This window comes from Postia placenta (assembly GCF_002117355.1).
Source record: "Postia placenta MAD-698-R-SB12 unplaced genomic scaffold POSPLAscaffold_1, whole genome shotgun sequence".
NCBI lineage: Eukaryota > Fungi > Basidiomycota > Agaricomycetes > Polyporales > Adustoporiaceae > Rhodonia > Rhodonia placenta.
In genome coordinates this window covers 1,713,142-1,727,053 of record NW_020169832.1, presented here as the reverse complement: position 1 = coordinate 1,727,053, position 13,912 = coordinate 1,713,142, and the positions used below count along the sequence as shown (strand labels likewise).

Here is a 13,912-nt window from a genome sequence, read left to right as displayed (position 1 = left end):
TGCGGGGCTGCATGGATCATGCAAAGCAATCCAGATGCTTATCGCGGTCTCGTCGGCGAATGTGATCATGGTTAATTTATCTTATACACTGTTTTTAACTTCTACCTTACCCAGCACGCGCGAGTGGCCTTAAATCTGAGCGGCAGCATGGCCATCTGCCCTCAAGTCCGACCCCGCCGCCCACACAAGCCTCCCAGACTGGTCCACGATTTTCTGTATGACCTGTCCGCGGCCGAACATCGTGCGGCCTATCCCCGTGACAGCGCGTGCGTCATGGCCCATCGCTGCAATGAATAGAATGCGATGAGATACGCATGGAGATAGAGGCTCAAGGAGACAGCATACATCGCAGTTGCTGGACGACCTCCGGCGAGATCCCTTCTTCGAAGTATACTTCGCTGTTCACGTCTCCTGCCTGACCTGACGCGAGTGAATCTGGGCTGCCGGCGGAGATACATAAGCGGGGTGCGTCGAGCGCCGCTTGTGCCGTGAAGCCGCGCAGCATGTTCAACAGGACTTGCAAGTGTCCTTGGGGCTGTACGAGAGCGATATCAGCGTCCAAAGGGGGGTCGAGCGCGAAAAGTTGACAAACCTGCATGAAGCCGCCCATGACACCGTAGCAAAGGAAAAGCTCCTTGCCCCTCGTAGCCATGGCTGGGATGATTGTATGGTACGGTCGTTTCCCTCCCTACGGCATGAGTAGGTATGCTGTGTGACCCATCAGCAGGACGCCATACCTTGAGAGCATTTGGATGCTCGGGATTCAAGTTGAAGTTACTACCACGGTTCTGCAACGTGAAACCGCATCCCTTCGGCACAGCTGCACGGATCATGTTGGTCGAGGGCAATGGGCGAATGGTAACACTATTGCGACATACCTCCCGTTCCGAAACCTGTCCCAACGTTAGTTTCTTCCCCAAAATCTGCCAGGAAATCGGCGATGGCTCACCTGCATAGTTGCTCTGGATGTAACTGCATCCATTGCCCCACTGATCGGTCACTATAAGTGGTGCATAAACAACTGGTCACGCCTTCTACGACGTGTAAAGACTGTACCAGAGAAATAGACAGTGTCTGACGAGAACACCGGGTTGCCCTGTAATTCCTTTAGATCCTGGATAAGGCGGATAAATGAAGACCCTACGTGAACTATTTGCGGGTTGGTCTTGCTTGGGTCGAAAAGCTTCGCCCGAGACGCCAGATACTCCTGAAACCCATATTTTATGCCCCGTCACAATCTATCACCACCACGACCTACCTTGCTGAGCAGTTCAGCGACCGGGATTTTGGCAAAGTCGGGGTCTGTGACGTAATATTGACTATCTAGGATTACGAGCGCACGATGAGACCAGCACGCAGTCCAAGAGCAGTTAACATACCCGCAAACGCGAGTCTGGGCAATCTTAATTCAGTATTAAACTCTAAAAACGCGCGAAAAAAGGACGGACCGGAGTGCCTCGACAAGAGCGTGCAAGTACTCTGTAGAGTTGTGCTCCATCTCCAGCAATGATTTGATTTTACCTTGCGCCTCCATGTTTTCCAGGATTCCCAACGCGAGAAGGGCAGTAATACCTTGCCCGTTGGGTGGACACTGCCAACGGATCGCCGTCAGTGAGAAATCGCCGCTCGGAGATATAGGAAGAGCCAAAACGTACTTCGTAGAGAGTGACTTCGTTCTGGAACGTGTAGCTGATAGGGTCTACGAACGAAGTTTCGTGATTCGCGAGATCATCCAGCTCCATCACACCTCCTTTGCTCTGGATCAGCTCGACAATGGCCTCGGCGACCCAGCCCTTGTAGAAGCCGTCCTTTCCCTTCTCCGCTACGGAGCGGAAGGTCTTCGCGAGGTTTGGAAGTTGGACGATCTGCCCTGGCAGAGGCGCCTTGCCGTTCAAGAGCATCTCGTCGGCGTTGGGAGAAGCGTTCTTGATAAGCTGCTCCGACCGCTTCCACTGTACGTTCAACAGATTATGACCGGGTGTGCGAATTCATAGTGGATAGGACGCACAGCGAACGCGTGGATCTCCGAAACGGGCACTCTACGACTCGTCATAAGTACAATGGCAAGGGAAGCTCATGAGTGCGTACCCTTCTTCTGCGAGCCTGATTGCGGGGTCTAGAACTTCGGCCATGCTGAGCTTTCCGCTGCCGAATTTTGCGACTGTGTCCACCCAAGCCGCGGCGCAGCCTGAGGAGAGTAGCGGGTGGGATTAGTATGCGGATTGTCCCATGAAACATCATGCACCGACCTGGGACGGTTACACTGTTGAGGTTGGTGGCCGGAATAGTCGTCCCTGTGAGACCTTGTTGTCGGACATAGTCGATTGACAACTTGGCGGGGGAGCGTCCGGAGCCATTCATGGCCTTTACCACCTGAGTTTTGGCGTCATAGAAGAGGCAGAATGCGTCACTGAAACGGCATGCCAGTGAGCTGGACGAAGGAAATGCAAGCCTGCCAATATACGGACCCGCCAATGCCACAGCAGCTCGGTTCAGTTACATTGAGAGCAGCGGAGACAGCAACGGCAGCATCGGCTGGTCATGCATAATATAACGTTCAGTGAGGCCTGTTCCGGCAGCAATGGATTCTGCTTCTTACCTGCATTGCCACCCTTCCTAAGAATCTCAAGGCCGGCTTCAACAGCTAGTGGCTGCGATGCAGCCACCATACCCTTGGTGCCATAGACCTGCGATCTACGGCTGGGGAAGCGCTGGAAGGCGATCTCGGGTTGATCGACTCTGCTCCAGTCAATCTTCATGGCGTACGGCAACCGGGGTTGATGTGATTGAGACCGGTAGAGGGAGCGTCAACGGTGACGGAGGGGTGGATGTACGCACGCTGGGAAAGAGGACGCTGCTTTATCTCCATATTGACTCGACGCAACGTTATCGATATACGGGAACGGGTGTCCGGGGCAGCATGGGCTCTCAAGATCCCATGCGCAGGCGCCAGGAACTGCAGGAACTAAGAGGCCGGCCGTGCATACATATAAGTATGTGTATGTCGCTGCTGGGCCTTGGCTGCGATCGAGTATGGGAACAAGCATTGATCCGCACATGTTGCGGTAATGAAATGATCGACGGTCAACTCGATAGCAGCGTAGGCTTCCCTGTCCACTGCCAGCTGCAGCACAGGTATGGCATGCACAGCAGCGAGCACGCCGTCCAGCAGAGCAGTAATGAACTAATCACGGACTGCTCGACATAGCCATTGTTGCGTAGATTCTTTTTATGTAAGCACACCGACGACCCCTCGGGGCGCTATCGGCTACCACAGCCCCTAGGGCACACATCATGCGTTGTCGCTATCCTTGATCTCAGCGCCCGCCCTTCACAGTACCAATGCCCAAAGTTGTCTCTTCATCCAGTTCAAACGGCTCGGGCCCGCAGCTCCATGGCGCCCATGTATTGAGGAGAAATCAGGTCGGCCTGTCCGGAGTGCTGTCACTCGTCCCGACTGATCCCCTGTCTTCCTGCACACTACCAGGCATGTCACCAGTGTCGGAGACGGAAATTGGTGAGTAGTTCATCCTACCACGTTTCGCCCACTTCGGTTACGACTGGTCATTTAATATTTATCCCCTGTACAGAAATGGTTCGTCACTTCGGCGGGTGACCGAAGCCCGATGCTAACACAAGTCCTCGCTTGTCCACAGCGACGCCAAGAGACCATGTTCTACATGCGCACGGTCGCATTCCTATGCTGTCGCGCACGCTCCTGAAGGAGCAGAACTTCCAGAACATCCTGTCTGCACTTTCGACGAAGGTGCGCCACTGTTGTTTTAATACCCGAATAGACACATCCTCAGACCTTTTGATCACCGGTACCAGTATCTGATGCGGACAGTTCGGACCCATTCGATAACCCAAAAAGCCGCTTTGAGAGGCTCGAAAACAGAATCAGCAAGTACTCCTTTTCGGCTCTACACAAGCCATGCTTACCAGGTTCCCCAGACGAGCTCGAAGCTCTACTCCGCGACAAAGACCCTGCATCGGCTTCCGCGGCGCCGCCACAGTCACAATCGGCAGGTTTAGACCATGTCGCTGCTAACAACCAGACGGATCAGGACTTTCTGGCAGCCTCACTAGCAGGCATCGCCTCGTCCTCTACCTTTGGCGGCAATGTGGACATGAACCCCTTCCAAACCGGAATGATCATAGATCCCACTCTTGACTTCCAGCAGTTCCAGTCTGGATCTGCGTTGGGCAATCTAGCTGACGTCGCTTCTTTCATGAGCGCGCCGTCTATGCCACCATCCACTACTCATACCAGTGCAAACTCCGCATCGCCAGGGACAAATGATGCTACCCCTAGCTCGTCGATCCACAGTCCCGATCCCGGTCTCGGCATGCTGTATAACACATGGCCGAAGAACCTACCGGAGCCAACGTTTCTGCGACATTTGTCAGTTCATTGTGCTTTTCTCGTAAGATACCACGATACTAACAAGCTAACATGCGGATCACAGAGTGGATGCGTTCTTCACGTATCATCCTGATGCCAACCGTCTGTTCCATCAGTCCACATTCCTATCGACGCTTACCCTGCCTCCTACTCACCCGCGGTTCCCCGCCACGTCTGTCCTACACGCTATATGCGCAGTGGGCAGCATGTATACGGCCGCTGTACCGCGTCCGGTCAACCCGAGTTCCCCCGAATTTTCCCCTTGTGCGTCAGCTTCAATGCTACACATTGATTCCCATTGATCAAAGGGTTCTATAGATGATATATTTCCCGACAAGTACAAAGCTAACGAGGGCATACCGGATTCCTTCTCGGAAATTCAGGCAAAGTATGCTCGGGTCGCACTTGATGGTGCGATGGACGTGACGAAAGAACTCTTCCAGAATGTTCAGGGTAGGCTGCCACCGGTCTCTTTGATGCGGATTCTAAGCATGGTTATATAAATAGCTTTGATTCTCTTATCCTGGTGGTACTGGTGCAACGCCAAGTAAGTCAACATGCACCAGAAATATAACGTTATTGACGGCGTCCGCTTTCTTTAGATGGGCCGAGGTTTGATCATTCTTTTCAATGCAAAGTATCTGTGGTGACAGTAGCTGGGTTATCACAGGCGTTCCTTACTACATCACATGCATTGCGGTACTCTCTCCCTTGTGGTTTGAATGTTTGCCCGCCATTTAACACAATCGCTGAGACTCTGCGGCCTCCATCGCTACTGCCCTTGGCCAAGACCGTGATCGAAGATGAGACAAGACGAAATGCATTTTGGATCGGTCAGCGTACTTCTACTGTGTTCATAGCATAAAAATTGATAAATGCTGCAGGGTATGCATATGAGCGCATACATGGAACCGGTAACGGATGGGCGATGGCTCTGGATGATTACGATGTTTCTCAGCTGCTTCCAGTACGGCATGACCAGTTCGAACAAGGGGTAGGTGTCTGCGTTTATGTGCATGCTCCTTTCTCTTACATTCATGTCAGCTTCTGGTTCTGCCGGAAGAACGGCAGTGGTCGCACGAGAATGATGTCTTGCTTGTCCACTCGGGAAACCAAGTCGACGGCTTCATTCTCTACATCAAGTCTACCATACTCCTCTCGAAGGTGAAGAACTTCAACCTCCGCTTCCGCTCCAGGTTCTTCACGGGAGATCCGAATGTCATCTTCCCCGTCCCGCCGGACGTGGCCAGCGAGACGGTCGACCCCCGCGACTCGCCAGCCTTCCGACAACTCGATCAAACCCTCGCTGTGTTCAAGTCGTCGTTCCCACCACATCTCAGGAATCCTACGAGAGATAAGATTGACCCCCACCTCTTCGCCGCCACGAATGCCATCCCCTAGTCAGTAACGGATACCTGCATCTCAATTCCTCTTTTCTCACTGTTTTGTCCGCAGCGCTGAAATGCTTATGCATGAACCACATGCGGTAGTCGGGAATAACAGTTGTGTCTCCTCCTGCAAGATATTGACGGCAGCCCGGACTATCTTGGATATGTTGTACAGTGTATGCTCAACCAGCTATGATCTGCGGTTGCTGGGATTATTCCCGATGGTCCGTTCTCGCCCTTCATGTCGTTCACGCTGGTGGGCTTACATTGACGTCAGATGTGCTGGTTCATGTCTGGACGGGTCCTCACGAGATTTATGCGGGCTGCCATAGACATCCACAACGACGAGTTGTGCACGACGCTCCGAAACGAGATTGATTATATTCAGTGGGTCCGAGGCCTATGTGTACATGACGCGGACCTCTGACCCTGGCCATTTGTGATTGAACAGGATGTCACTCTTCCGGGTGGGGGACCATGTCCCTATGGCTCGTAGGTCTTGCGCGCACCACAATCAAAGAGTGATACTGATCGGCACACTGTGTAGACCGGTATGGCAATATGTTGCACGACTTCATCGAGCAGACCTGTGGTGAAATCTACGCGACCACGACCATGCCTCTTCAATCACAACCTCAGCTAGACTTCATGTCCATGACAGATGCCATGCCAGATGGGATCATCTATGGCAGCTCCCAAGTGGTACCTACCATGTAATCGGTTGGACCCCAGCACACACTTCTAATGTGTCACTCGGGTTGTATGTCTATGTATCTGCTAGTGTCGGATATCTTTATTACGCATTATTCTCGCATATACTTTCTCGTTGTAAAATTACATTCTATGCCATCATTGAAACCTACCTTTGCGTTTGCTAAATTGTTGCCTGGCATGTGATAAGCCCATCATACGTAATTGATCGTGAGCCTGCTGCTACAGCCACTCTGGCGTAGTGAAGGCCCTCACCTGTATCTCATGGGCGGAAATCAGTCAGTACCGAAAGTTACAAAGCAAGACCGTGCTATCTTAGAGTCAGTTCATTCGTAAACTGCCGCATGCATGACGCCAATAAGTTCTGTGTAGCTTAAAGCTACAGCGCGATAAAGTAAAACAATACCAGAAGAAGGTATGTCGTCTTCGTGTCTCTCTTGCGTCTCAATGATACACAGGAATGCTGACGGGCAGGGGAATGGAAGATTCAAGCCGTCCTCGAACGCGAACATGAGATAGCGAAGCAGCAATTGGCGGCCGGGAACAAGGGGCGCGCTCTCACTACTCTGCGGCAGCGGAAGTACCAAGAGAGTCTACTTGCTAAGACGGATGGACAACTAGAGAATCTCGAGAAGCTGGTATGCTGCTGGCTACCATCGGGTTATTCATTTAGCACTGATTCCTTGCCCCTTGAACTTGGCGCAGGTGTCCACAATCGAATTCTCTATGATCGAAGTGTCTGTATTGCACGGGCTGCAACAGGGAAACGAAGTTCTCAAGCAGATCCACAAGGAAATGAACATCGAGAGCGTGGAGAAGCTGCTCGAAGAGACTCAGGAAGCAAGAGAATATCAGAGGGTGCGCCGCCATCTGCTCGTGTTCATTTTTGGTGTCCTCACAATGATGCAGGAAATTGACGAGATGCTCGCCAATAACTTGACCTCCGAAGATGAGGAAGCAGTGCAGCTAGAGCTGCAGGCTCTCCAGACAGAGGCGGTACGTTTTGTCTTGTCGTTGGACTCGCACTTGTGAATCTGACATTTGTCCATTCAGACTGGCGCAAAGGAAGCAGATAGGCGTATCCAGCTTCCTTCAGCACCAACGGGAGAGCCCGTGGCGGCGCCGGAAGGTAAGCCGCACCAAATAATTACATGCCCTGCTCACATGTACCATGGACGTAGAGGTACAGGAAGAAGCCAGTCCTCGCGAACGAGAACGGGTTCCTGTCGCGGCATGAGTGTCATTCGCTATACCATTATCGACAGATATGTACTGTACAGCAGGTGTGTAATATATAGATCGGATGTACATGATTGGTTCACCACCCTGAGAAGTCCCCAAATCCTATCCTACGCTTCTTCTTAGACTCGTCTAGGATGCCGACGTCGTCCGCTGGTCTGGTTATTTGTTCGAGGGCTGGTCGTTTGTTCCCAACACCAGTGAGATATTTTCCGACACCTTCACCAGCACCTCCGCGGTTTCCCTTGGCCTCCAATCCCACCTTCGTGCCGAACCAGTTAATGTCGTCGCTCTCCTTCTTCTCAATCTGAGCACCCGCACGAGCACTCTCCTCGGCCTCCGCTCTTCGCGCTAACTTCTTTTGCCTGCGCTCTTTGAACTCCTCAAAGGGATCTTGGTAGCTAAAAACCGAATCAGCGATGTGTCACCTGCTTAAACGGCGAGAGCGTGCCACATACATGATCACTTCCGATATACGTACTGACTTTGCCGGTCGTTCAGTACCGGGCTTGACGGGAAGTGCCTCTAGAGCGTCGAGCACATCTTCCCCTCCGACTAATTTACCGAATACAGTGTGCTTCTTGTCGAGGTGTGGTGTTTCACGGAATGTTACATAGAATTGAGACCTGCGCATTATTGTTTAGCTGGAGCACTTCATAGTGCAATCGATTGCTCTAGGTACGTACCCATTGGTCCCGGGGCCTTTGTTGGCCATGGCCACAACGCCTCGCGAATCATGCTTTGCGACGTTTCGCATATCATGCTCGTCGCGGAAGGGCGTCCCCCAACATGACTCGCCACCTGCGCCAGTGCCTGCGGGATCTCCTGTTTGAATCTAGATTCAGAGTAATGAGTTTGCATGATCGTGTTGGTAGTAGAGAGAATTTACCATGAATCCGGGCACGAGACGGTGAAAGAGACAATTATTATATTTTCCTGCTTTGGCTAGTTGCAAGAAGTTATAGCATGTTTTGGGAGCCTGGATTCGAGGTCAGTCGAGACATCCCACTGTGACATGAGAACCTCACCTTTTCGCAGTACAGCTCGAGGTTCAAGCTACCACCGCCAAGAGTTGTAACTACGCGGACGTATGCTCGCCTTTTCCCGATGTCTTTCTCCTTGCCTTTGCCTTTCGGAAGGTTCGCGAAGTCGTCGAACATTAGCTCCTCCTGCACGCCATGTTGGATAAGCACACATCTTTGAATACAGCGAAAATACTTACCTCATCCCATACAAGCTGCGATGTCTTCGTCTGAGGATCAATAGATGTTGACGTCAACGAGGCACCAGGCAATCCGGTGGAATATGGTGAAATGTTCCCTTGTGTACGAGTTTCAACTTAAGTCATCAGTAGGAGGAAGAAACAGCGTACATGGAACAGCTGATTTGGACTTTGCCACAGACACTGCTGAAGTGCTAGCTGCAGCCTTCGTAGGCGCCGCCTTTGCGGTCTCTGTTTGGGCCCTTGGGACAACCGCTGTTGGCAGAGCGTGGGGATTCTGCATTGTGATGACATCCTCTCTATAGCAAGTCGTCAGCAAGGTCGACGTCAGATACTGATATTACTACGCACTTTTTGAACTTCACATCCGCAACCAGATCTCTGCCACCTTTGACACTCTCCGCCAAGAAGACGTTGCCTGTCGTCGCAATGGCAACAATATGTGAATGCTCACTGAATGGCTTGAATGATATGGGGTCGTGAATCTCTCCCGATGGTTTGCGAGAATAGTGGAGAGTAATGAGGTCAGCCGGGGCGAGTGGTTCTTGAGTAACGGGGTTCGTATTGTTATGCTGCCTAACCAGTGAGGTACACGTTAGTATTGAGGTAAGGTTGTATAGATGCGGTAACACACTTCAACCAAGGTATGATATTGGTTAATTCAAACACGCTGCCAGTGCCATCTTCGTTGCGTGCGCAGACTGGATGAGTGAAGGGCTGAAATGAGAGGGCGCAGCAATCGAAGGGTGTTACAGCCCTAGAAGGGGGCGCCTGGCCCTTCCTAAGTGTATGAGAACATGAGCACCGACTGTGTAGAATGTCTGGCCGTACTTACGCTTTGTAACCCGCCGAAGATGCGGTGTGTTGACCGTAAAGACCAGCATGTTCTGCGTGAGTCACGTAGAGCTTATCCGAGTTTCCGTGACCCATATTATCTACGTGCGTCGGCCAAACAGTGGTCGACAAGCAAAGCTGAGATCAACGTTAGAGCAAAGATAGTACGTAGTGTGAGTTCGCAGTGGACGCGGTCGAGCGCTATCACGTGTGTGTGCTGGACTCTGATTGGCCCCTCGCCTGCATCCTCGTTTAGCGCGTTTCGGGAAGTCGCTACTTTGACGAGTCTGGTTCGCTCTGTCCCACCATTCGAAACGTTCAACCCAACCCAGAGGGCTGTGTGCGAGACTGTTCTCGCTAATTACAATCCGACGCGAGAACACAAACAGGTACGTCCTGCTGCAATGTGTCCTCTGTATACCACTCCTCCTTCTCACGTGCAGACTTGCAGATTTAAGTACGTCGATATCGTACTCGAGAGCTATTGCGTATGCTTGCACGCCATGCGACTCGCGGAACCCAGCACATCGTCCTGCTCGACTTCCTGGCACCCCGCGTGCTCCGTAGAGCGAATAGCACCAATGCAGCCTTCTCCAAGTCGCCCCAATTTGATAGCCCACACCTAGCCACGAACGATACATCGCCTGTTCCACCAGCACCCTTATCCGCAAGCTCCGAGCACTATAGCCGTCTGAGTCCTAGGCAACTCATTGACAGATTGGACCGACAGCTGCAGCATTTCCAAGGTGGAGCCGTCGCAGAACTCACGGGCTCCCAGGTCGATGTGTTCAACAGAGCGGTCTCTGTTCTACAAGACGCAGCTCGTCATTCCAACTGGCGCAAGGCGCGGACCGTTTGGCACTCGCTCAAGCAACAGGACCTGCTACGCTTCCTCGGGCCCTTGCATTATGACATGTACAGCCGCATCGTTGCTGTTGTCTGTCAGAAACATTCTGTGAGCGAATCCTGGTCCCCGCAAGAGCAGGAAGCCTTGGACGAGATAGCGGTGGCCGTCGCTGTTAGTGGGGCTACGATGGGCTTGAAGCATTACATGTTCTCGTTTATAACGCGAGGAGACGCTGACGCCGTGCTGCGACTGTATGAACGGTATCGAGCGCAGCTCGGGGACAAGGTCTCATGGGCGAATGCCGAGCAAAATTCTGAGGCCGATGAAAACGGGGTGGGGAGTAGTCGACAAGGCTCTTCGCAGCATGTTGCAGCAAACCTCGTTCGCGGCGACGTCCTGCTTTGCGCCGTCACTGCTTACGCCATGCAGGACAATTTTGAAGGTGCACTGCTGCTCGCTGTGCAGACTATGTCTCGCTTCAGCGATGACACCCTCACGGAGTTCCTGAATATCCTCAAGGACGACCCGAAGCTGCGTCGGAAAGTAGAAGACTTCGCGCGTCGCCTAGAGGTCGCAAGATTGGTCTCCCGCCCCGCAGCTCTGTCGCGGCACATTGCAAACCTCATCCGCGATAATGCCCTGACATCACTGCAGAAAACATACAACGGTATCCTCGCCGGCCTCACTGGTCCCGACGCCTGGATGACACTGAAGGAAGATGAGAAAAGCGCACAGAAGCCCGTCGTCGTGCCAGAGTTCATTTGGCCTTCGTTCCTTACTGGCTTCCTACGATGTCGGGATACGACGTTCGCGGAGAAGCTGTGGGACGATGCCCTCAAATTAGGTGTCCGACCACCTATATCGATGTGGACGGCTCTCATTGACGGGTATGCGAATATGAAGGCGGTCAATGAGGCTATCAATTCATGGGATATCATGCGTACTCAGGGAGTCAAGCCCGATGCTATGACATACCGTGCCATCATCTACGCCTTGTATCATTCCGGTCACATGGACGAAGCCCTCAAAAGATTCCACGCTTTCCAGAAGGATCTCCCAAATATCTCGCCGCCGCCTTTGGAATCTGAAGTTCTCGTGGTGTACAACTCAGCTATACACGGCCTTCTGTTCCACTTTAGAGACTCGGAAGCGCGTGAGATCTTGGATGGGATGCTAGCGAAGGGCCCGAAGCCTGACATCGTGACATTCAACACCTTCATCAGATACTACGGCCGCGCTGGGAAGTTGAAGACGCTCGCGAGCATGCTGCAGATGCTGGAGTCGGCAGGTGTTGTCGGGGATGTCTTTACCTTTTCGACAGTCCTATCGGCCTTGCTCAAAGTTCGGGACGACGCGCCTCGCATAGTGCTTAACTTGATGGAAAAGCAAGGCGTGAAGCCGAATACGGCCACCTTGACCGCCATCATCGACCACCAAGTGAAGGAGCAGTCGGAGAAGGCTCTCCAGACGGCAATGGAGCTGCTGGAGAAGATGGAACGAAGTGTTGATCCGCAGGCGCAACCGAACGAAATCACATATACAAGCATCCTCACCGGCATCCATCGAGGTACCTGGCTTGATCGCAAGGTTGCTCGGGAATACCGACGGACTATATGGCAGAAGATAGATGCTCGCGGGATCAAGCCCGTGCGGACGACATTCAACACTCTCATCATGGCGTGTTTTGACAACCCAGGGGCGGAAGGTGTCCAAGACGCAATGCAATACTACAGGGACATGCTGCAGCGGAGGGTGTTCCCAGCCAACGATACATGGTTCATCCTACTGCACGGGCTATATAAAAGAGAGGAGTGGGCGCTGCTACAGGAGCTTGTAGCCGATCTCGACAATAGTGGTTTCACACCTGCGAAGGCTCTTTTCGAGTTGATACAGAGGATTAGAACACGGACAAGACGGAATATGCGCTATCGCTTTTAATCACGTACATGGTCAGCGCGTATGAATGTCAATGTGACGGAGTGGGGCTGCGCTCGCCAAAGAAGAATGCGCTGTTGAGGCCAAGCCTCAGGTAGCGGGCATATGCTGTACGAAGACAATGAACTCGCTAGGGACGCAGTAACACCACGAAAAGCGCACCCCAGAAACTCCACTTTCTGCCCAACCAGCGGCCGAAGATAGGAAGGAACACGACGGCAAAGACCTGCTGCAGCTGACCCAAGCTCTCCCTCCACTCCTGCTCGGCTATGAGAAGCTCGTCGTCGTCAAAGTCATGGGAGCCGTCCGATGAGACTGATACGGAATCGAGGGAGGCGACTGAGTGCGGCATGGTGGACGGGCGCGGCTGGAAGCGGCAGGAGCGTCGAGCAGCGTGAAGCGCGTTACGGTCACGTTGGCCGTGAACGGGGTCCGCACCGTCGGCACCGGCCGGACCTCAGACACGCGGAGAGCGGCGCTGCGCCTCCCATTGCCCCCCGTCATAGCTTCCCTCGCCGCAACCGTGCTGGATACCTCCACAGCAATCTCCTTCTCTTCCTCCCCAGATGCAGCATGGACGCATCTACTCGCTCTCGAAGCAGGCTAGTCGGCCAGCCTCTCCTGTACGCCATCTCCGTGTTTGCTAGTCTGGGTGTCTTTCTCGTGAGTCGCAATACATTTCTGTCTCTGGCATGATTGACACCTGGGCCCAGTTCGGATATGATCAAGGGTAAGTATATCCGCACTACAACGCTCAACGCAATCTGAAGCAGCCACAGAGTCATGTCGGGGGTCATCACAGGCCCTCACTTCCGCAAGTTCTTCAATAGTCCAGGCGCGATCGAGGTCGGTACCATGGTCGCCGTCCTGGAGATAGGCGCCTTCAGTACGTATCGTGTGTATTGATCGCCTCCTACAATACCCATGACGTCGTTTAGTTACCTCGCTCGCTGCTGGGCAAGTGGGAGATCGACTCGGTCGTCGTGGCACGCTTTTCATCGGCGCGGTCATTTTCGGTGTTGGAGGTGCCGTCCAAACCTTCACTCCTGGATTTTGGGTGATGGTGGTGGGCCGTATCATTGCCGGCTTCGGCGTTGGTCTGTTGTCGTACGTCTGCAGCCCTCTGTTCGTGCTGTCGACCCGAGCCCATTGTCTATGTCGTATATCAGAACGATTGTCCCTATATACCAAAGTGAAATATCTCCTCCGACACATGTGCGTACAGTGCAATGGTCACACTGTCGACTTATTGATGATTCCTTCGGTTGTAGAGAGGTGCATTGGCATGTATGGAATTCACCGGCAACGTCTTCGGATACGCGTCATCTGTG

The 13,912-nt window shown here is 52.9% G+C and overlaps 7 protein-coding genes across 7 annotated transcripts; 4 read left to right on the top strand and 3 right to left on the bottom strand.

Annotated features, from left to right (window-relative positions):
• Nucleotides 1-129: 129 nt before the first annotated feature.
• On the bottom strand, nt 130-2,759 carry POSPLADRAFT_1129658 (hypothetical protein; the record flags this gene model as incomplete). Its single annotated transcript, XM_024483863.1, has 17 exons — nt 130-284; nt 346-535; nt 593-688; nt 738-820; nt 879-893; nt 950-1,000; nt 1,057-1,096; nt 1,145-1,207; nt 1,259-1,323; nt 1,380-1,393; nt 1,449-1,591; nt 1,656-1,952; nt 2,009-2,039; nt 2,089-2,188; nt 2,250-2,410; nt 2,469-2,535; nt 2,600-2,759. 17 exons carry the CDS (start codon nt 2,757-2,759, stop codon nt 130-132), a joined length of 1,731 nt encoding a protein of 576 aa, XP_024344163.1.
• Nucleotides 2,760-3,484: 725 nt separating this feature from the next.
• On the top strand, nt 3,485-6,510 carry POSPLADRAFT_1127900 (hypothetical protein; the record flags this gene model as incomplete). Its single annotated transcript, XM_024483679.1, has 15 exons — nt 3,485-3,517; nt 3,640-3,766; nt 3,832-4,015; nt 4,238-4,405; nt 4,470-4,669; nt 4,724-4,858; nt 4,913-4,952; nt 5,008-5,017; nt 5,076-5,238; nt 5,290-5,399; nt 5,450-5,805; nt 5,861-6,017; nt 6,071-6,180; nt 6,245-6,285; nt 6,341-6,510. Coding segments are annotated over 15 exons (2,004 nt in total), but the record flags the coding sequence as incomplete, so codon positions are not given.
• A 258-nt stretch (nt 6,511-6,768) lies between these two features.
• Nucleotides 6,769-7,536, top strand: POSPLADRAFT_1130186 (hypothetical protein; the record flags this gene model as incomplete). Its single annotated transcript, XM_024483929.1, has 5 exons — nt 6,769-6,824; nt 6,877-6,919; nt 6,990-7,142; nt 7,210-7,362; nt 7,414-7,536. 5 exons carry the CDS (start codon nt 6,769-6,771, stop codon nt 7,534-7,536), a joined length of 528 nt encoding a protein of 175 aa, XP_024344161.1.
• A 286-nt stretch (nt 7,537-7,822) lies between these two features.
• POSPLADRAFT_1130482 (hypothetical protein) lies at nt 7,823-9,895 on the bottom strand (the record flags this gene model as incomplete). The annotated part of the gene is made up of 9 exons (XM_024483960.1): nt 7,823-8,144; nt 8,202-8,369; nt 8,430-8,578; nt 8,633-8,722; nt 8,772-8,912; nt 8,966-9,063; nt 9,116-9,264; nt 9,317-9,541; nt 9,801-9,895. 9 exons carry the CDS (start codon nt 9,893-9,895, stop codon nt 7,823-7,825), a joined length of 1,437 nt encoding a protein of 478 aa, XP_024344160.1.
• An 817-nt stretch (nt 9,896-10,712) lies between these two features.
• Nucleotides 10,713-12,584, top strand: POSPLADRAFT_1129816 (hypothetical protein; the record flags this gene model as incomplete). Its single annotated transcript, XM_024483884.1, has 2 exons — nt 10,713-10,754; nt 10,920-12,584. The coding sequence occupies 2 exons, from the start codon at nt 10,713-10,715 to the stop codon at nt 12,582-12,584; spliced, it is 1,707 nt and encodes a 568-aa protein (XP_024344159.1).
• Nucleotides 12,366-12,933, bottom strand: POSPLADRAFT_1176160 (hypothetical protein; the record flags this gene model as incomplete). Its single annotated transcript, XM_024488401.1, has 3 exons — nt 12,366-12,521; nt 12,593-12,689; nt 12,744-12,933. 2 exons carry the CDS (start codon nt 12,931-12,933, stop codon nt 12,613-12,615), a joined length of 267 nt encoding a protein of 88 aa, XP_024344158.1. The 3' UTR covers nt 12,366-12,521; nt 12,593-12,612.
• Nucleotides 12,934-13,154: 221 nt separating this feature from the next.
• POSPLADRAFT_1128754 (hypothetical protein) lies at nt 13,155-13,487 on the top strand (the record flags this gene model as incomplete). The annotated part of the gene is made up of 3 exons (XM_024483767.1): nt 13,155-13,244; nt 13,295-13,311; nt 13,361-13,487. The coding sequence occupies 3 exons, from the start codon at nt 13,155-13,157 to the stop codon at nt 13,485-13,487; spliced, it is 234 nt and encodes a 77-aa protein (XP_024344157.1).
• Nucleotides 13,488-13,912: the final 425 nt, after the last annotated feature.